We start from the raw sequence: 23090 nt of genomic DNA on the forward strand, positions 1-23090 counted from the left end.
GGGAATAAGGTACGGTGGTTAGAGCAATAATTGTCGGTCAGCCTTGGGCCCTGTCTAATGATGAATGGGGGGAAATTCAGTTGTGCATCGGTTTCCCAGTAAATTCAGGGCCCACCACCCCGCCAAACAGCTGTTTGGCAGGCTGCTGGAGAGGGGGCTGACGATTCTGCTGGGAAGCTGGCGCACGAGGTGGACTCTCCTAATGCACCCATTTTCAAGCAGATTCAGCACTTCACCACCACCCAGCTAAATAGCTGTTTGATGAGCTGGTATGGAGTGGGGGATTGTGGAATGAGATTACCCATGCAATCCTATTTGTCTGCTCAGAAGTAAGTCCTACTTAGTTCAGGGGGACTCACTGCCAAGTAAATAGGTACAGGATTGCAGCCTAAATGAAAAAAATAATAATTCACAGAAGCTAGCAGTTTTGGAAAGCAGTGATACCTGAAACACAGGTGCAGACCATCCCCACTTGCAGGTAAAATGGAATAATAAATCGTAAAGGAAACATTTTAATTATTTATTACTTCATAATTAATATTTTATTTTATTGTACATCCCAGTACTAAATGCATTTTTTAAAGTGCCATTGATTATGACGGACTTCCTTTCATTTACAGTGCAAACGTATATGTATCCCACTAAGTACAATGGGGCATAATCCCAAGTAAGTAGGGATGCTGGAGAATTCCGCTGCACTTAACCTCCAGGTCCAGAGGAGTTCCTGCGGGGCGGCTCTCCGGCTCCCTATAAGACACGATACGCTAATGGCAGACAAGTTATTGCAGGCAAGTTACAGCTGTAAATGATGTATTGTACGCCATTTGCAGCCATAAAGCACTTACTTTGACCTAAATACAGCCATAAACAACTGCAATTTAGGCCAAAGTCAGTGCTTTATGGCCGCAAATGGCATACAATATGCCATTTACGGCTGTATTTTTCCCACAATAGGCTAATGGCAGCTGCTGTTAGTGTATCACGTCTTATAGGGAGCCGGAGAGCAGTTCTGCCAACTCCAGTGGATGCAGCTGGCCTCCAGAGGATTCCACGGGGCCCTGAGCAGCCCAAATTGCCCCTCCATGGACTCCCCCCCCCCGACAGTGCGGGGTTCATACATCCCTACAAGTAAGTGAGTATAGGATTTTAGCCTTGGTATATTACTATCAGAGAGCGTAACTTTGTAGGCCCATTTATTAATTTGAAAATGGGTTTGAACTCATAACCCCGGCTTTGATTTTATATTAGATGTTGACATGGTATAAAGTCCAGGCTGCAAGTGGCTTGTTTGCCAACTAAATAATATCTACAGTTCAATTCCTCTGTTAAACAAACCATGGAATTCAATACACCAAAAACTGGTGGTTTACCAAAAAGAAGTGAAGGCTATCAGTTTTCAACCAAGCACCAAAAAAACAGGGAAATTGTGAGCTAAGGCTCTCAAGCCTTAACACTGCATCTTCCCTAAGGAGACAGAAAGTGCAACTGAAATTCCCATTCTCCCAAAATAGATAAACCATGTGGACAGGATTGATATGCAAAGGTGACTGTGGGGTTGTGAAAAACTGATGATGAACAACTTAAGGCTACCCACATTTCTTTTATTTGAAAGCAGCCTTCCCCAAACTGGTGCCCTTCAGGTGTGTTGGCGTGCAACTCCCATCACTGCCAGCCAACTCTAGAATTTACGTGCTTGACAGGGTGCACTTTAATTATGTATCGTTCCAAACCTATAGGTATGTAATTATAATTCCATTCCCTATGTCTTCTTTCCCTTCCCATCATTCTATTACTTCATTCAACACACACACAGTGGGTTGTATCCAACGTTAGTTCTACGTAGAGTAGACCCATTAAAATGAATGGGACTTAAGTTAGACTAACATTGGATATAACCCACAGCATCTAACGAATATATAAATGTTGCACAGTTAACCTAAGATTCAGGACTTGATTCTGACCTTGCTAAATATATACTTAAGTGTAATTAAAATCCAACTCTAGTAGAGTATGGTTATGTGATGTGCTCTTGTTAGACCCCTGTACAAAGTTGCTCATGTTCCGAGAGTCACACATCTGCTTATAAGGAATCTTTAGACATTGGCAAATACAGAGTCTATGGCTAAGAAGGTGATTCCCACCCAAAGAGATCCACTCTCAGACACTGTTGAAGAGGATAACGCCACAGTGGCGCATTTATTGAGGTTTACAGAGGTTCAAATGCACAAGCTGGTGTTGGGAGAATTAGCTGAGCGAATGGATTTGTTAACACGAGCACCAATTGGGGATGCTCCAGCCTTCACCAAGTTATGCCTTGATGGGGAAATTAGCTGCATTCTTGGCGAAGCTGAGCTCCAGATCTAAAAGTAGTTTTTGAGATCATGGGAAGGAGTCTTCTGAAGGTATGCTTGAAGCATACACACATACGTACACACGGGAAAGAGGGGTTGGATGCTACAATTTGTACTAAGAACCTCCAAGAGCAATACACCTTTCCCTGGGCTGAGGCCCTTTCCTGCAGTCAAGAACTAGTGAGTGTTGCAACTCCTGGTCTCAGGTGAAGAGGAAGGAAAACAGGAAGCCTTGACACTGGAAGGCAAGGCACCCAATGATGGCACCTTCCTCTGGCAAGCAAGGAGCCTAGTGATTTCAGTGGGAAGGAGTGATTTCAGCATGGAGCCTTTCCTCTGGGAGGAGAGACTGAGTGATTTTGGCAGCAGCAGCTTGGCACCTTACGCCTGGGCAGTGAGGCACCTAGTGATTTCAGGAGCATGGCCCCATGCCTTTGGGAAGAGGGGGACTCTGGCTGCCCAAACTTGAGGGTTCTTGTACAGTTCAGAGAAAAGCTGTGACATCACAACTTTGATGAACCAGGCAACACTCAGAACCACTGTAAATGATGATACTTGCTGTGGGACAAAGACCGAGCTGGCTCTTCATCCTGTATAACAAAAGAAAGATGGCTGGGTAAGATGGCTGTATTGTTGTTGTTGTTGTTCAGTCGTTCAGTCGTGTCCGACTCTTCGTGACCCCATGGACCATAGCACGCTAGGCCTTCCTGTCCTGCGCTCTCTCCCGGAGTGGGCTCAAGTTCATATTCATTGCATCGGTGATGCTATCTAGCCATCTCATCCTCTGTCGTCCCCTTCTCCTTTTGCCTTCAGTCTTTCCCAGCATCAGGGTCTTTTCCAGAGAGTTTTCTCTTCGCATTAGGTGGCCAAAATATTGGAGCTTCAGCTTCAGTATCTGTCCTTCCAATGAGCACTCAGGGTTGATTTCCTTTAGGATGGACTGATTTGACCTCCTTGCAGTCCAGGGGACTCGTAAGAGTCTTCTCCAGCACCACAGTTCGAAAGCATCAATTCTTCAGCGCTCAGCCTTCCTTATAGTCCAGCTCTCACAGCCATACATTACTACTGGGAAAACCACAGCTTTGATTATGTGGACCTTTGTCGGCAAGGTGATGTCTCTGCTTCTTACTATGCTGTCTAGGTTGGCCATAGCTTTCCTCCCAAGGAGCAAGCGTCTTTTAATTTCATGGCTACAGTCACCGTCTGCGGTGATCTTGGAGCCCAAGAAAGTAAAATCTGTCACTGCTTCCATTTCTTCCCCTTCTATATGCCAGGAAGTGATGGGGCCAGATGCCATGATCTTCGTTTTTTTAATGTTGAGTTTCAAACCAGCTTTTGCACTCTCCTCTTTCACCCTCAACAAGAGGCTCTTGAGATCCTCTTCGCTTTCTGCCATTAGGGTGGTATCGTCTGCATATCGGAGGTTGTTGAGAATTCTCCCGGCAATCTTAATTCCGACCTGTGATTCATCCAACCCAGCGTTTCTCATGATGTACTCTGCATATAAGTTAAATAAGCAGGGTGACAATATGCAGTCTTGTCGTACTCCTTTCCCAATTTTGAACCACTCGGTTGTTCCATGTCTGGTTCTTATTGTTGCTTCTTGACCCTGGTACAGGTTTCTCAGGAGACAGGTAAGGTGGTCTGCTACTCCCATCTCTTTAAGAATTTGCCACAGTTTGTTGTGATCCACACAATCAAAGGCTTTAGCGTAGTCAATGAAGCAGAAATAGATGTTTTTCTGGAATTCTCTTGCTTTCTCCATGATCCAGCGAACATTGGCGATTTGATCTCTAGTTCCTCTGATCTCTTCAAAACCCAGTTGATCTCTTCAAAACCCAGCTTGTACTTCCGGTAGTTCTCGGTTCGCATACTGCTGAAGCCTAGCTTGTAGGATTTTGAGCATCACCTTGCTGGCATGTGAAATGAGCTCAATTGTGCGGTAGTTTGAACACTCTTTGGCGTTGCCCTTCTTTGGAATTGGAATGTAAACTGACCTTTTCCCGTCTTGTGGCCATTGTTGAGTGTTCCAAATTTGTTGGCATATTGAATGCAGCACTTTAACAGCATCATCTTTTAGGATTTTAAATAGCTCAGCTGGAATACTGTCATCTCCGCTAGCTTTGTTGTTACTAATGCTTCCTAAGGCCCACTTGACTTCACTCTCAAGGATGTCCGGCTCAAGTTCAGTGACCGCACTATCATGGCTATCAGGGACATTAAGATCTTTTCTGTGTAGTTCTTCTGTGTATTCTAGCCACCTCTTCTTAATCTCATCTGCTTCTGTTAGGTCCCTGCCTTCTTTGTCCTTTATCATGCCCGTCTTTGCACAAAATGTTCCCTTGAGATCTCCAATTTTCTTGAAGAGATCTCTAGTCTTTCCCATTCTATTGTTTTCCTCGATTTCTTTGCATTGTTCATTTAAGAAGGCCTTCTTGTCTCTCCTTGCTATTCTCTGGAACTCTGCATTCAGTTGGATAGATCTTCCCCTTTCTCCCTTGCTTTTCACTTCCCTTCTTTCGTCAGCTACTTGTAAAGCCTCATCAGACAGCCACTTGGCTTTCTTGCATTTCTTTTTCTTTGGGATGTATTGAGTTGCTGCCTCCTGAACAATGTTACAGACCTCCGTCCATAGTTCCTCAGGCACTCTGTCTATCAGGTCTAATCCCTGAAATCTATTCCTCACCTCCACTGTATATTCATCAGGGATATGATTTAGGTCATACCGGAATGGTTTAGTGGTTTTCCCTACGTTCTACAATTTAAACTGAAATTTTGCAAGAAGCAGCTCATGATCTGAGCCACAGTCAGCTCCAGGTCTTGTTTTTACTGATTGTATAGAGCTTCTCCATCTTTGGCTGCAAAGGACATAATCAATCTGATTTCGATATTGACCATCTGGTGATGTCCATGTGTAGAGTTGCCTCTTGTGCTGTTGGAAAAGAGTGTTTGCTATGATCAGCGTGTTCTCTTGGCAAAACTCTATTAGCCTTTGTCCTGCTTCATTTTGTACACCAAGGCCATGCCTGCCTGTTATCCCAGTGATTCCTTGACTTCCTACTTTAGCATTCCAATCCCCTATGATGAAGAGGACATCTTTTTTTGGTGTTAGTTCTAGAAGGTGTTGTAGGTCTTCATAGAACCGATCAACCTCAGCTTCTTCGGCCTCAGTGGTTGGGGCATAGACTTGAATTACTGTGATGTTGAATGGTTTGCCTTGGATTCATACTGAGATCATTCTATCGTTTTTAAGATTGTACCCCAATACTGCTTTTCCCACCCTTTTGTTGACTATGAGTGCTACTCCATTTCTTCTAAGGGATTCTTGCCCACAGTAGTAGATATAATGGTCACCTGAATTAAAATCGCCCATGCCTGTCCATTTTAGTTCACTGATTCCCAAGATGTCGATGTTCAATCTTGCCATCTCATGTTTGACCACCTCCAGCTTACCTTGATTCATTGATCTGACATTCCAGGTTCCTAAACAATATTGTTCTTTACAGCATCGGATTTTCTTTTCACCACCAGACACATCCACAGTGGAGTGTCCTTTCGGCTTTGGCCCAGCCGCTTCACTCTTTCTGGCGCTACTTGGAAATACCCTCTGCTCTTCCCCAGTAGCATATTGGACACCTTCCGACCTGAGGGTCTCATCTTCCGGCGTCATCTCTTTTAGCCTTGTGATATGTTCCATGGGGTTTTCTTGGCAAGAATACTGGAGTGGGTTGCCATTTCCTTCTCCAGTGGACCACATTTTGTCAGAACTCTCTGCCATGACCTGTCCGTCTTGGGTGGCCCTGCACGGCATAGCTTATGGCTTCACTGAGTTACGCAAGCCCCTTCGCCACAACAAGGCAGCGATCCATAAAGGGGAGATGGCTGTATATCTGGAAACAAAAGTCCTACTGGGTTCTTCCTACTGTCTCTACTCTGTTAACAAAACATGACCTTTCACACTAATGACTGTGTTAATGACACATGTCAAGGCTGGAGTACAACAGTAGGAGCACAATGAAAGTAGTTGACCAGGTACCTTACCAGATATCACTCTTGGTTTTCAGCACATTCATGATCTGCTCAATTTTTACCCCCACCTTTGCCATTGGGTATGCATTTTAGGAAGTCCATTAGAAACTTAATTGCTTGATCTAGTCTTACATGGTCACTCTCAACCCTATTCCTGTGCCTTTCTCCCATCTTTGCTGAAGCAGGGAATGAAGACACCTGGCTTATTAGCTTTGTCTCAAAATGGAGCCAGTACCATTCACCAAGGGCTTCTTCACACGGAGCTTTTATCCTGCTATTGAGATTGGTTACGCAAGGAAGTTTGCAGGTCCTTCAGATAATGTCATCAGCCACCAGGGTGTCTCCCGCATTAATTGACCTTTATTCCATTTTTTCAAAGATCGGAGATAATGAGCTATCAAAATTACTGCCCTTGAGTTCCACTTGAGTTCCCTCGTGAAAAGAAGAAAACCCCCAATAAGAGGAGCTAGACCACAGCACCATCTAGAGGCTGTATAATGAAACATATGGAAGACTAAGATAAGCGGGGGGGGGGAATGCGTGTAAAAGGAGTCTGTCGTGATCCTGCATTTAAAACGGAAGCAGAAAGTCCCTTTTTAAATGTGGGATTTCAGACTGGTGTAGAGATGCTCTATAATGGAAGGGTTCTTTGTAACAGTATGATTTATGCTGGATCCACAGAACCTCTAATGAAGCTAGAAATAGGTGTGCATATTGAAGTAAAGAAAGTTTGCATTGCTAAAAATCCTGATGGAAATAGATTTCACCAACAGGGGTTAAAAACACATTGAAGACTATTAATCATGAGTTTCCAGCAGCAAGCGTTTTTTTGCTTTCACTCTGGCATCTGTACAGATGAGATATTGAGCAGAGACTGTTTCAGTGCAAACAGAGAGAGCTCTTCAAATGTAAACATTTGAGCAGCTGGCAACAGAGATTAACAAAGCTTGGTTGGGAGTGGAGGAATAGTGGACAGTGGCGCCATGTAAATTTAAATGAAGCCAGATCAGACCCTTATTCAAGTACAAGGGGCATAGGTCAGAAAAACGAATTGAACTTAAGAATATTGGCTGTTACAGTAGTGTGCGCGTGTGTGTGTGTGTGCGGGGGAGTAATTAAGTGGGCATTATAATTAGAGTTGTCCCCTTTTGTTAACCCTGTTTTGGGAGGAATTAAACAAGTTTTCCAGGGACCCAGATTAAACTTTGTTCTAGTATTCATAATAACCTGCTGCATAAGTTGTTTGCATCCAACAATAATGTTTCAACATGAATTGTAAAAAGACGGTTAAATGTTACATTAGATTTGTTACTTCGTATGTTTTTATAAATTTAAAATCAATCCTTATTGTGTGTGTGTGTGTGTGTGTGTTTTGATACTGGCCATGCCACATTTTTCATTGTTATATCTCCTTCTGCTTTGGTAGGCTGGACACATGAATGTTCTGTCACAACTAGATTCTAGATTAATTGTAAAGGGACAGTGGTGTATGCAAATCATAATCTTTCCTTAAGTAATTTGGGTGGTAAAGTGCCTATCAGTTTTGAAACTAAACAGTGCCAAAAATAAGGGAGTGGTTTCTACATGCTTGGGGGACTCCCTTTACTGCTGCTTAGAAATTTGTAAATTAAAAACAACATCAACAACAAGGCATGGCAAGGACATAAGCTTCCGGGATTGAGAGCATAGAGATAAGAAAATTCTAGAGTAACTCAGCTGATTAAGGGCATAGAGATAAGAAAATACTTCAGTAACTCAACTGATTGTCTGAAGAGAGAACTTCTGGGTTGACACTGGACACCAAAAGCAAGATCTCCTGTCTTTGCTGCTGCTTTTTGTTTGCGGGGGAAAGATTGCTATCCAGTCATAGATAACAGTGTGTTCTCAGGATGTAACAAATTATAATTCCTAGGTAGCTTTGAGGGAAGCCATCACAGTTGAAATAGTATAAGAAAAGTTTGTAATGCAGATGTGTCCAAGCCTTTCATGTGCAGTGAGCTTAACAAACTGGAGTGGTTCTGTGACTCCACCAGCCTCTCTTTGCCCATCAAACTTGATCTTTTCCACAATTTGTGTTGCAAACGCTACTTTCCCTATATATCTCAGTGTACAGAACTAAACCAAACTCCCCCCCACCCAATTATATACATTGTTTTTGACAACTGTATAGGTGGCAACATTTTAAAGGATTAGATGGACATGGTTTATGATGAAGCATTATATGTTATATGATAAATCCTACTTGCACTTTTGAATTTACAATCCCTAGCTCAGTAACCACCAATTTAGTAATTTAACAGGCGATACGTTACCTGATCCTGTGTATGTTTGCACTGAAGCAAGTCCCAGAAGTTTCAGTGGGACTCAAGGCCAAAACAGATGAAACGTTAAATATGTAAATACATTTAATATGACTGCATATTTCCTTTAACACTAGGAATTTCATGGCAGAAGGAAGCAAGCTGGATCAAGACCATAGAGTGCAAGGAAAGGGGCATTTAACTTTTCCCTCCCCCCCATGTCCCCATCTCATGGTCCCACTGAAAATCTCCACTCCCAAAGTTATTAGCCCTGGAAGGGAAACCTTTCTCCTTGGGCTAATAGCAGCTTTAGGAGGCAAGTTTTTTGGCTGGACCTCAGCATGGAGGGCGGGGTTAAATTCCCCCTCCCGGCACACCATGGTCCTACTCCTGTTCCCTCCTTTGTGGCTGCTATTGTTAGAGAAAAAAGAAATGTTAAATACATTCACAAATTTACCACCATGTATATTTTGGCCTTTACTTCCAAGTAACTGGTGCACAGGATTGTAGCCTTAGCCGTGACTTGACTCAGTTTGCTGTTGATTTACCAATCATCTTTCAAAATCATGACCACTAATTTTTTGGGTTCATAATCTGATGCAAATGAAATGCTTCAGTTGTTTCATTCTTGTTGCTTACAAAGCACACACACCTTGTTCCCATTGGAAGAACACCAAACCAGTTGAGAACTGGATGGAGATGAGTTAAGTGTAAAAGAATGCAAGTGGCTTGGCTGAACATAACTTGCTGAAGGAAATATCTGTGCTCTAATTAGCCAGAGTTTTTGAACATCAGGGTGAACTCCTGGATTTAGCTATGATGCAGATTCATTTGAGATGAAGATTCCAGTGTTCATTTTATTGCCCAAGGTCTACATAGTAGCTTATTTCAGCAGAAATGCTTGGCAGTAATTTACATGCATTGCACCATGTGCTATCCATCCAGGCTGTCCCTGGATTAGAAATATTCTCCTGCTACTTTATTGGCAGGAGGTTTGCTTGTTATTCATTCTAATTAATGGTCTTTTTATATGTTATCTACCTGTATCTTCCATCTGTCAGTATGCAAAGAAGTGTATCTATGCCGCACATTTGCTCCTCGTTCTCCCCCCCCCCCCCCCGATCTGTTAAGCTGCTGTGGGTCAAGGAGGTTGTGTTGGAAAGCAGAGTGGGAGGGCAAGGAAGAAGCTGCATTTAGGGAATCTATAACCCTTCATCTGGGAAAGAGCCCACAGCTCCCATAATGCCCCTTCTTCCAGAACACCACCAGCAGAACCCTTGTCTATTGAGTAGGGCGCCTTTATGACATCAGTAAGCAGTAGGTCAGTTGTCTTCACCTGCCCACACACATTTCCATGTTTGGAAATTCTTGTTGGCAAGATTATACTATGCCGTGCTGCTGATCACAAAAGTTAAGGTAGAGGTCTATGAACTGTTACCACATGCTGATTGATATACAGGTGTGCACTCACTAGGGATGGACAAATCTGTTTATTTCAGTTTCACTCACCTTCTCATTTTTTCCAAACTTAAGTTAATTTCATCATTTTTCCACATTGGTTTGTGATTTTAAAAAGAATACACATTTTTTCAAGCAATTTCCCAAATATTTTTTTTTCACTTCTGTACATTATTTTCACTAATATACTCATTTGGTTCCACATGGACCTATGGCCCAATTGGAGTTCTTCCGAAGAAGAGCCTGTGGTGGCCCCCTTTCTTTGGAACTCCTTGCCTCTGGAGGTCAGGCAGGCACCAACTCTTTGTTGCTTCCGGCACCTCCTGAAGACAATTCTGTTCCAGGAAGCATTCCTTAAATGACCAGTCACGGTTTTTATTGGCATTCTGTTTTTAATAATTTTAATACAGTGTTTTAATCTTTTATCTTTTTTACTGTTGTGCCTCTTATGTTCACCACTTTGGAATCTGTTTTAGATGGGGAGCGGAATAAAAGGTTGTAAATAAATACATTTTATTGTACACTTTTCCTAATAAATGCAATTTGTGCACCCCTTTTGATTGGAGCACTGCATTGCAAAATTCAGAAAAGTACAAATACTGAAGTATAATTGTGTCAATTTGCATATTGGTTCTGGAAGTGTGCATTAGGTAAGTTTGCATTACATTGCAAACCAAATAAATTTCTCCCCCCTTGCACCCACATGTTCAACCCAAACGTGGGTATAGGATTTTTTAGACAGGAGTCTATGAGGACAGGAAACTTTAGCGAAATCAAGGAGCTGGAGTAAAGGATTTTGAAAAAGATAGTATGAATTGTTTATTAGAATTAAAATTTAGAAGGTTAAACACTTTATTTAAAGCATATAAATAAGAATCAGCATTTAAAATATAGACATCCAATTATCCTAGCAAGTCTCTGTGAAAGCGGCTCGGTAAAAACAGAAGTGAACATGTGTTTTTTCTGGTAACTGGGCGTATAACCTAATATGGGAAGGAGGAAAGTATAGGGAAGAATGACATGGGTGGAATCCAGTTAGGGTGATGGTTTTCTAAATGGGAGAGTTCCTGGGGTGAAATTGCTAAGGAGGTTTAGAGCAAGGTTTAGAGTGCAAATAGATTAAAGATCGCTGCAAGGAGAGGAGGGATTTGCGGGTAGAGGGAGAGGTGTTCACAGGATGTGTTTTGTGGAGAAATAGGTTTTTTTTATGTCCACACAATGCATAATTAATTTACAGAGTTTGCTGCCACATAATTTGGTGATGGATACTAGCTTAGACGACCTTAAAAGGAAACCTAGCAAAGCTGGGTTCTTTCACTGTGTTCTGAAAGCACCCATACTTTCCTTCTTTATTTGCCTGTTGGCATAGTCCAAACTGACTAATATGGGCAATAACTATAGAGTACTAGGCCTGAATGAGCATATATGTTTATAATGAACTTGGAGTGTTTTGCAAATGTTAGTCCCAAGGACTCTGTATTAATGTTAAGACCTGGTATGTCCATTGTCTTTTTTTCTAAATTTCAGAATACTCATTAGTGAGTTTTCTATGGATACAGATTCAAAGTGGATTGTGAACTGAGGAAACTAAAGTGGCATGTGTGAGAATAGAGAGGACTGAAGTGGCTGAAAGTCCTCAGAGTGGCCCTGTTGAGATAAGGGCTATTGGTTTGAATTATGATTTCAAGCTAGATGTCTTTATGGGACCCTGGCTCTGATCTTTAGCCGTTATGAAATTAATAATGTGCTGTTTTGCCATTTTAGAGCATGCAAAATTCAAAAACATTTTAATGAAAGAAAAATTAGACCTCACCTGGAAGAAGTAAGAAAATGTTTGACAAACGTTGGATAGATAAACTTCACTCAGCTTGTCCACCTATGTCTTGGTGACATGTGCCAGGCTCTTCATCCACAATTTAATTTAATTTGTCTCCCCAGGCATATAGTGCAACACCAACATAGAGGTTTGGGAACAAGGCTTGCTGTCATCTGTAAGGAATCTGTCTCCTTCACCAGGAGACCAGTCCATTCAGATGACAGGGTTGAGTGTTTATACCAGAGGGACGGATTACATTAGGGATTCTCCTGCTGTACTGACCACCACATTGTCCATCAGGCATCCTGTCTGAGCTGGCTGAAATGATCCCTGGAGTGGTGTTAGAATATACCAAGATAGTTGTTCTTGGAGATTTCAAAATGCATGCTGGGGGCTGCCTTAGGGGTCCACCTTGGGACTTCATGGCTGCCATGAGAACCATGGAGCTGTCTCAATATGTTATTGGCCCTACATACTCTGCACAACATACCTTTGGCCTTGTTCTCAACTGAGTGAAAGGCTGGAGGTCTAGAAATAGGTGGGGTCTTGGTGACCCTGTCATGTTCAGAGTACTGGCTGGTGAACTTTACATTGACAGTGACGATACCATTCCACAGGGGTGGTGGGCCAGTTGAGATGGTCCTCCCTCCAGAGACTTATGAATGTGATAGATTCCTTCGTGCTCTTGGGGAGTTTTCAGTTGACATGGCTCGTGCTTCTGTCAAAGTTTTTGTCTCACTGTGGAATGGTGGGGTGGAACTCACCCTAGCTCCCTGATTTACAGAGGAGCTACGGTCTAAGGAGTAGGCTGGATGATGACTAGAATGCAGATGGTGCGAATCTCATAGTGTTTTTAATCGAACAGAAGTGAGAGCATACTGTCGTGCCTGCTTTGTGGCAGTGTTGTCGGTGAAGCGGTTACACTTCTCTGCTTGCATTGCATCCTTGAGTAGCCATCCAGAAAGGCTTTTCCAGATGATAAATGGGTTAGTGAAATCTTAGTGGGGATGTAGTAGAATGTTCAGAGGTGTTCTGTGACAAATTTGCAGCTCTTGGAGAGTAAAGTGGCTTATCTTCACCTTGTTCTTGACACTATTGTTGAAACAGTTGCTGTGGAGGTTGACAGAGCACCATCTGGACTAGTTATGTGAAACATCAGTTTCAGTTGATGTGGTCTAAGTGCTTGGAGGAATGCAGCTGACCACTGGTATTCTTGATGCTTGTCCACGGGGGTGTCTCCATGAGTGCTTTACTCAGAGCTGGCTTCATTTGGAGGTTGTTAGAGATATATGATGTTGTGGCCAGCAGCCACCCCGGAGCTTATCAGGGAAAAACCGGATTTCCTGAGACTGCTTAAAATCCTATTCTTTTCCTTAAGTCAGGTTCTCCCCGGTATAGTTACTATGTCCCCCCAACCCTTGCATTTACCTCGGGTAGGCTAGCTCTGCTCAGAGATGTGCCTTTCACCCTGACCTGTTTCCTGTGTGTTTCCCATCCCAACACAAACCAGTTAGTGTCTACTCAGAAGTAACTCCCATTGTGCTCAATGAGGCTTGTCCCCTGAATGCCCGCATCTGAATTTACAGAGATCCCCCTCAGTTGAAATAGCACCGTTTAAAGCACAAATTCCCTAAATGCTCTAAAGCATTATCTCGATTCTCTGATTCTCTGTTGTTTGGTTTATTGCCTTAGGAAGTAACTACTTTGCACCTTCATTATAGAGATCCTGTACATAATCAGGTTAGAAAGGGGGCTGGTTTCCCATCCCTGTGTTCCCCTGTTCTTTCCCAGCACAAGCATGTGTGTGTCTACTCAGAAGGAACTCCCGTTGTGCCCAATGAGGCTTGCTCCTGAAATGCCGGTGCATCTGGAGCTTCAGGGGAAAGGAGAAGGGGGGGGAGGGGGGAGCCTTTTTTATTGGCTGAGCAGCCCCTGCTAGTCAGATGATGTTCACTCCAACCCTCACCCAGAAGTATGCTCTGTAAAGCGACTTTTACTGGTGTGGAGCACTCGCTCATGGAGCCCTGCATGGACCAAAGCACAGCAAAGCTGATTCCTTTTAAAACATCCAGTACTGTATTGGCCCCAGGAGCATGGCCAAGTCATTTATAGTGTGAGAGGGGCCTAGAGATCCATAATGCTTGCTTAAGTTAATTACTGGTGCAACTCCCATGCTAGTAAGCCTCTGAGCATGTGCAGATGAGTCAAAAGGCCAGTAACAGCCTTCTCAGTGCATTCCTTACTAAAGACTAGAAAGCCTTATCAAGCACTCTGCCTGGGAAGCGAAGTTTTTTTACAGGTGGCTGTGCTTGAGAACCAAACACTTCTAGCCTAGGCTGGGAATGAACGCTAGGGGCGCTTGCTAGTGTCGTGCTGACATGTATGGTATAAAACCCATTTGACCCAGTGGCTCGTGGTTCAGAGACGCTATCTGATCCAACCATTGGGTACGCCTGTGTGCTGTAAGTTACTCAATAAAGTCTCCTTGTAAGCAAACCTCTGAGTCAGATTTATCACTATCTTGGCACTTCTAACCTAAGCGTTCAACGCCCACTGCAGGGGCGACACAAGTGCTCCTCCATTCACTCTCCTTCCGTTGTCATGGAAATACCCCCCCACATTGGCTATTAATTGCTAGCCACGGGCAGGGAATTGAGTGGGTGGATCCATGTGGTATTTGATGATTATTTACAAAAGGGGGTGGTCCAAGCTAAAATAGGTAGATGTGAAACCACTCTTAAGGAAATCCTCTCTGTCCCAAGAATTTTAAGAACTATTTCCCTTTTGGGCAAGGTCCTGGAGAAGGTGGTCGAGGTTCAACTCCAGACACTTTTAGATGAAATGGATTATCTAGACCACACTTCCACAACCTGATGGGAGTTGAAGTCCAGAACATCTGGAGGGCAGCAGCTTGGGGAAGGCTGATCTAGACCCAATTCAATCCAGGTTTAGGCCCACGTTTTGGTACTGAAACAGCCTTGGTCACTCTATGATTGACCTTTGGGGGAGTATGGCCCAGTTGATTCTCCTTGATTTCTCATGGGCTTTTGATACCACATTTACCATGGTTTCTTGGTTTACCAGCTCTGCAGATCAGCTATCAGAAGCATGGTAATATGGTGGTTCTGCTCCTATCTGCTTGGGGTTTCTGCTTGATACCATGGCTTTTGAGCTAGGGGTTCATGCAAGGTTCCATCTTGTAGCAACCCATGCTTTCTCACACATATATGAAGCTGCTGGGTGTAGTCATTAGAGCAACATCCAGGAGTCTGGGGGCTGCACACACACACCCCCCGCCACCATTGTTGAATTTGCCGCATTGGTGGAAAAAACCACAGTAATTTCAAAACGAAACAAGGCACACGGGGAGTGCACATCTTGTGTGCAGAACTGTGTTCCCAAGAGGTTTCCAGGAACACAATTCTCCTTGCGAACAAGGTACATGCTCCCTGTGTGCCTTGTTTCCTTGCCAAATCACCAGCTTGCTTGCTTGCTTTATTTATTTATTTTGCTGCTGCTGCAGCAAGCCCAGGAGGACACAAAAAAGGCCATTCATGCAGGCCACATGTTGCCCAGCCCTGCTTTAGAGGCACATCCTGCTTTAGAGGACCGATGTTACAGTCCTTATGGTGCCTGGTCAAAACTGTTTTGTTTGCCTGGACATTTTAAGTTAGGTTGTTTGTTTTATGTTCAATGTTTTATGTTGTTTTATGTCTTACTGTTTTTGCTATCTCTTTATTGTTTTGATGGTTGCATTTTATTATGTTACTGTATTTTGTATGTATATGACTATTTATATTCTTATTATAAATACTTTCCTAAGGATGAAGGACAGTTTATAAATTATTTTAATTAATAATAATAACTAAATGTACAATTAAAATCACCTGTAGCTTGAACCCAGCTAATGTTGACAACTATAGGCCAGTGGCTAGGATATCCTTCCTGTGCAAGGTGATTGAGACAGTCTGGTCTAGCATGGTGGTTCTTATGTTAAAGATGACTGGAGTTGGCTGGCAGTCTAGTTCAGCATTCTGTTCACACAGTGGCTAACTAGATGCCCATGGGAAGCCCACAAGCAGGAGTTGAATGCAACGGCACCCTCCCGCTTGTGTTCCCAAACAGATGGTATACTGAAGCATGCTACCTCTGATACTGGAGGGAATATACAGAAGGTGGTGCTGGGTGCTTACCTCTTGACCCTCTTGGCAGTAGGGATGTACGAAAGTCACTTACTTTTTTGCGGATTCTGTTCATGGGGGGGGGGAGGCGTTCCGTCCTTCCCCCCGGAATCCTCGACTGCCAGCTGTGCTCCGCGGCGGCTCTGCGGAGCAGCTGGCCAGGCCCAGGCCGGGGCTGTCCGCAGCCGGATTTCCGGCCGCAGAGAGCTCTGGGTAAAAAAAAAACAAAAAACGCCTACGCAAATGGCGGCTATGGCCGCCACCATTTGCATTCCTTATTTTTCACCGTCTTAGTCTACGTCAATATTTACGTAGACTAAGACGAAGAAAAGAAAGGGGAACGCAAATAGCGTAGTGGGCGCTATTTGCGTTCCCCTTTCTTTTCTTCGTCTTAGTCTATGTAAATATTGACGTAGACTAAGATGGCAAAAAATAAGGAACGCAAATGGTGGCAGCCATAGCCGCCACCATTTGCGTACGCTTTTTTTTTTTTTAAACCCAGACATGATAGGCTACATAAGTCTTTATGTAGCCTATCACGTCTATGGGGGAAAAAAAAGAAAAAGACTAGACTGCAAATGGCGGCGGCGGCAGCAGCTGGTCAGAAGACCAGCCGCCGCCGAAGCCACCGCTGGAGCGGCCGCCATCCGGAACATCCGCCCCAGGTAAGTCTCATCCCTGGGGGGATCCGGGGGGGGGGATGGCAGGCTGTTCCGCGATGGATTTCGGGGGGCCGAATGCACTGGCATTCGGCCTCACTGAGATCCATCACGGAATTCTCTGACATCCCTACTTGGCAGTCATGCTTCAGGCATGGTAATGGGCTGGATGAGGGTGAATAAACTCAGACTCAATCCAGACAAGATGGAGGTATTGCTGTTCCGTGGTTTGTCCATCTAGGTAAATGGTGTTCAGCCTATTCTAGATGGGCTGCACTCACCTAAAAGGATGAGGCTTGCTGTCTGGGGGAGATTACTGATCCAGCATTGTCATTTGAAGTTCAAGTGACCTCTGTGCCGTGAAGCACCTTTTATCAGGTTCAGCTGATACACTCCACTCTAGTGGCTGACATATGCTGGGGACTGGATGGTGGAGTGCAGACCTCTTGGCCCTGCTGAATATCTCAGTGGTATTTGACATGATTGATCATAGTATCCTTTTGTCTTGATTATCTGATTCAGAGTTAGGAGGTACAGCACAATGGTGGCTCACTTCCATTTGGATAGCCAATCACAGAAAGTTGTGTTGTGAGAATTTTGTTCCATGTTGCCTTTGATTTGTGGGGTGCCTCAGAGATCAATCTTATTTCCTGTGCTTTTCAATATCTATATGAAGCCAGTGGGTGAAGTTACCTCTCCCCTGTGCGGGTGAGTCCTGTCACCCCTCAACCCCCAGTGAGATCCTAGATCCTTTCTCTATGCTGTTGAAGCACAGAGGGGGGGAAAGGGGAGGTGATGTTAGTGGGCAGGGCCATGCCCCCTGATGTGATGTCAGGGATAGGGCCGTACCCCCTGACATCATCTGGCCTATGGTGGGTCTGGTGGGGAGCCATCCAGCACCCACCACAAAACAGTTCTGCACCCCTGCACTAAAGCTAACAAGGTTGTTTCTGTTTCAAGCCCTGGCTAGGGTCGACACTGAAATGGATCCAAATTATCTTCTTCTAGCACTGCCTGGAATTGAAGAGCCAACACCCTTTCTAGAACTTCGCTTTTAAAAGGGAGATTGAACACCAGACAATAATTGTTCCAATCCATGGGTTTTAAGCAATTTTTTTTTCCAGAATAGGTAGTTCAGTTGCCTTCTTGAGGTCAGAAGGGGCCTCTTACCCTCCTGCAGGCAGGCATTCACCACCTATGAGGTCCAGGTCTTCAACTTTCCCCTGGCAGCCTTGATGGGCAAGAATCCAGAGGGCAGGTAGTGGGTTGGAAACCTCCAAGCAATTTGTCCACATCCTCTGACTGAACAAACTGAAAGGTGTCCAACACAAAATAATTGTACACCACCCAGAGAATTTTAGTTATTGGGCAGTTTGAAAACGTAAAAAATAAAATCAATTCACTGTAAGAGCATTTATTGTGGATACTATTATAAGGTTATTACCTTGTAATTACCAATATTGTTGAGGAATAGTCACATGTGGTCTGTGATTGCTTCCTACCTAAATTGCATCTTTAGTATAAAAGTTGAAAAAGAGTCTCACAGTTTATTTTTAAGCAGGTCTGCTTCTTACTGTAAAATCTACAGTGTAGATAAGGAGTAAAATTAACTCAGTTACTGCAGATCTAGTGGGATTGTCCATTGAACCATAATTCTTCTGGAATAAAATGTGCTGACATAAATCCCTCACCATTAGCAATGCTGGCCAGGGCTGATGGAAGTTGTGGGCCAAAACATGTGGAGAGCCACAAGTTGCCCACCCCTTATGTAAATCCAGTATTACTGGAATGTATATATTTATGTGAGCACATTTTATTCCAGAAGAATCATGGGTCAATGCACAATCCCACTAGATCTGCAGTAACTGAATTAATTTGGATAATGCAAGACGAGCAATATGGAACGTATACTTTCAGTTCTCTGGTGCTCCAAATGGCCATTTTACTACCATTCAGTGCATCACCAAGATGTTCGTCCTACTAAAATGTATGCTTCCAAATTTAATAGACGTTCCTATTGACTGATGGATTTAATTGTACAGGCCTTGATTTCATTTCCCCAAAACATTCATACACAGAAATCTGTGTTTTGTCAAAGGTTGTTTTGTTTTGTGTTTTGCTTTATCTTCTTCCCTTCTGTCATGGCTACAAAAGAAAAAATGCTCCTGTAACTCCTGTATCTGTTAACTCTGACTTTTAAAACAAAGCCAATTGATTAATTTTGACTTAAGACCTTCATCTACGCATGGGGAAATGACTTAACAAGACAAGACAGTGCAATTAAGCAGGTTTTGTCACAGGGTTGCAGAAGAAAGGTTTACTCTAATAAATCCCCCTCCAAGAAAAGAACATAACATGTTAAAAAACTATTTAAGATGGAGGGAGAACAGGAAACCTAATCACTCCCACAGGCAGACTATGTTCCTTTTGTAACTGACCTTTAAATACTACTTTGTGTCCCGTGAAAAGAGAGGAAACTCCAAGAACACAAGAATTATTATTAAAGCAATGTTTAATAACTGCGATGACTTTCTGCATAGGTAGTATAAGTGTGGGTGACAACTTCAGTACAGTGTTCAATCTTACTGAAACCTGTAGCTAACCAGTCTTGCACCCAAGCTTATTTGTATTCCTCAGAGCAAAACATAAGGAGATGTGTGTTGGATCAGACCACAGGCCTTTATAGTCCAGCATTCTGGTTCAGCATTCTGTTCCCACAGTGACCAACAAAATCCCCACAGAAAATCCACAAATAGGACATGAGTGCAGTAGCACCCTCTTGCTCGTGTCCCCCAGCAACTAATATAGAGACTCATACTGCCTCTGATACTGGAGATAATATATAGCCATCATGACTAATAACCATGGATAATTTTATTGTCCATGAATTTGTCTAACCCCACTTTAAAACAATCCATGTTGGTGGCTATCACTACATCTTGTGGTAGCAAGTTACATCTTGAAGCTCAGAAATCAATGCTTGATAGGTTTGAGAGTTGGTGATGTTAAGTTGTAGAAGCAGCCACTTCTAGTACATTCATTCATTTTATTTGTACCTTGCCTTTCTACCAAAAAATGGCACTCAAGGTGGCTTGAGGGATCCAAAGCACACCCAAAGCATGAGGGAAATGTTTCAAGATAGATGTTAGCATAAGAGGACATTTATTTTGCTTAAGTTACTGTATATGTTATGAGGACTGGCTTTGAGCATTTATTTTAAGAGATTTTCATGAGGTTGTTAATCTACTTGCAGGGAGTTACGACAGCGCCAAATTCTCCTTCAGTGAATTCACGTTCCATTCCGCTGGGTCCATCACTGTCTCTTGGGAACATCTCAGGAATGACTGGGAGCACTGAATTAAAAAAGCGGAGAGCGCCTCCTCCTCCAGTCACAGTGATTCCTCAGTTGCAGAGCGGGGAGACAAATGGACAAGAACAGATACTGAGTCAGGTAAGGATTGTAGGTTAAAAATACAAACTTAGTTATGAAAGCTCAGTAAATTCTCCAGATCAACAGACACCAGCTAGATGGGTTGGTAAAGTTTGGCACAGAAGCAGTTACAGCCGTGAGTGGTAGTCTTCAAATCTGTAGCTTCAGCTAAATGTTTGAGATAAGCTGCAATAGTCAAGAGTTGAAGTGATCAGAGGATGGCCAGGCATCCATGCTGACATAACAGGTACTCTAGGCTTCCCTCAGTAGGTTCACACCTACCCACACACCCCCTCCTACCACGTGGCCAAATATTTGAGTAGCAGGTTTGGAGAGGAAATTCAGGTCTGAGGGCAACTTGCAACTTTAACTGTGGTGTGGCAATTTGTGCAGCATGTGTTGCTTCCACACTGCTCTAGTAACACCTGGCTACTTGGGAGGAGCCCTCAGTGTGGCTTTGTTCCTCTCTTACGTTGTCCCTCTTGGGAACTGGGATACTGGCATGGGAAGGAATTGTATCATGGTTCATCTTATGTGACTTGGATCTCCTGATATTCTGAGAATGACGTGGAATGGGTACATGCTGCATCAGCTTCCACACTGGTAAATGTAGCATCTCAGTGGGCCCTTAAAAAAGCTGAAAGGGAAAGAGCGGCAAGTCTTGGGCATGACTTGCAAGTCAGAGGGGAAGAAAAGGGCAGCATCAGGTCTCACTAGAAATTATGAGAGACAGAGCTGCACCAGTTGCAGTGTCTTGTTCAATGCAATGCATGTCATGCTGCCATTGCCCTGTGCATTGTCCGGCCCCACATAATTTCCTCTTTACAATGCATAAGATGATATATCATAATTTGTGTTCAAATAGACATTATGGGGTAGTACGGTAAAGGAGACACAGAGCGGTAGTAGCCCTTTTAAATGTCTCATTAGAATTTTGAAGAATGGAATTGTTGACTCTGAGGTATTTCTCACTTTCAGGCCTAATCAACTAAGATTTAGCTCTGGACCTGGGTAACAATATCTCTTATCTGCTAACATTCAAAAGACAATGCTTTTCTTCCCGACCCCATCAGATACTTTAGGTCTTGAAAATACCCCTAATTTTCAGGAATATTTAGATAATGGAAATAACACTTCCAAGAATAATTGTATTCGTTAAAATTCCAGAAGGGGTAGCCTTAAAGACTACGTATATATTGTAGCATAAGATTTTATAGCTTTTTATAAGATTTTATAAAATTTCATTGTAGCATAAGATTTTATGGACTAGATCCCATTTCATCAGATCCAGGAAATGGTATTCTAAGTTGGTAATCAACAGCAAACATTGTAGTTCTGAAACTCTCAGTTGTTTTGAAAGCTGAACATTGTCTTTGCTGAAGTTAATTTTATTTATGAAAGGGAAATTCAATGGTTATATTGAAATTTTCAGTTTGTTTCTGTAAGGTGAATGAGTTAGCACTACCACAGAAAAATAGAAGCACAGAAGGAAGGTTTTCATTGTAACACACAGAACTAATACAGAATGTAGGAAAGGGTTTTTAGCTTACCATAGTAGAGATTTTAATTTGGTTAAGCTCAACTAATAAAATAAGGAAGATGAGCATCCCAGAATCATCATTTCAGGGCCAAAGTAGATGTTATAAGATACTTGCCACTGTTGCCTCTCATATCTCTTCTTTCCATTGTTACAACCAATTGTGTGACATGTCGTTGAACTATGCATCTCTGCTTCCCTGGCATGCCAGCCAGTGATGTAAGATGAGAGTGGGGAGATGGACAGCATGATGTCACTTCATACCTTGTTTGTGTCAGATGTTACAAAGAAGGGAGAGAAAGAAGAGATACGAAACGGTGGCAGCCCTGAATAAAAGTTGTATTGCTGAGGCTTGGATGTAATAGGTCACTTAACACTGGATAAACCCTGTAGATATATTATGATTGAAAGAAACAGAAATTAGTCAACATCTTTCTCTGGCTGAAAACCGGGGCTGGATATGGGAGTACACTTGACATTTTTCTGTGACAAAAAATCTTATTGGAGGGTTTTTACCTGTATGGGTCTGCAAATCAGATATGAGTATGACAGAGAATCTAATTAGGCCTACCTGTGTATCTGCAAGTAGACTTGAGTGAATTGTCCCCACATCAACAGTTTTCATCACAAGAGTGAGACTAGAACTTGTAACATGGAAATTAGTCCTGAGGGAAGAAGGAACAGAAGGCATCATTACGTGGAAAGGAAGCAATGGGAGTAGTGTTTGTTTGGAAACACCAGCAAGCATACCTTATCTATGTGTAGGTTACCCAGTCTGCTGTGAAAATGGAATAAAAACAATATCAGTATGTTCATTTATTTCTTTAGTTTGTGGGGATGGATTTGCAAAAAAAAAAAAAAATTCTTTCAGGGAAGAACGTCAATTCCTCATTAATGAACTTCCTTCCATAAAAAGATAAGAGGTTTGTTTACAGAACTTTATTTATGTGCAACTGTTACTAACAGGAAGATCCTGCAATGGGAGAACATGTTTACTTTCAGAGAGACTACTAGATTTTTAATAGGAAAAGGAGGCTATATTTTGTGTACTAACTTACTCAATGGAATACGTTCTCTAAGAATCAAGTAAGGAGTACAGAATAGAAACTTTAAAACATTCTAACCTTCCTAAAGCCTTGCCTAAATCCTGTGATAGTGTAGCCCAGCATTCCCCAATCTGGTAACCCTCCAGATGTTTTAGACTTCAACTCTCAACAGTCCCAGCCAGCATGGCCAATCCAAAACATCTGGAAGGCACCAATTTGGGAAGTCTTGTGTAGAGAAACATATAAGAAAACTCTACACAAAAAGTTAGTTATGGCCGAGGCT

General features: G+C 42.9%; 1 protein-coding gene and 1 long non-coding RNA gene across 5 annotated transcripts in view; one reads left to right on the plus strand and one right to left on the minus strand.

Moving 5' to 3' along the window:
• Window positions 1–23090, plus strand: part of COBL (cordon-bleu WH2 repeat protein) — a 209363-nt gene that overhangs the window by 98143 nt on the left and 88130 nt on the right. For all 4 annotated transcript variants that reach the window (XM_084857680.1, XM_084857683.1, XM_084857681.1 and 1 more), the window contains one exon: window positions 20048–20245. In XM_084857680.1, coding sequence (XP_084713806.1) covers window positions 20048–20245 — 198 coding nt within the window. The remainder of the gene's footprint in view (window positions 1–20047; window positions 20246–23090) is intronic.
• The window catches only part of LOC146344583 (uncharacterized), a 111193-nt gene continuing 107393 nt past the window's right edge, over window positions 19291–23090 (minus strand). Inside the window, exons 2-3 of the long non-coding RNA XR_014792263.1 lie at window positions 22333–22426; window positions 19291–20195 (exon numbers count right to left, since the gene is read on the minus strand). This is a non-coding gene — a long non-coding RNA (uncharacterized LOC146344583). The remainder of the gene's footprint in view (window positions 20196–22332; window positions 22427–23090) is intronic.

Source organism: Heloderma suspectum, chromosome 5 (assembly GCF_057233095.1).
Source record: "Heloderma suspectum isolate Gila_16-S chromosome 5, 16-S_ref, whole genome shotgun sequence".
In the NCBI taxonomy this organism is placed as follows: domain Eukaryota; kingdom Metazoa; phylum Chordata; class Lepidosauria; order Squamata; family Helodermatidae; genus Heloderma; species Heloderma suspectum.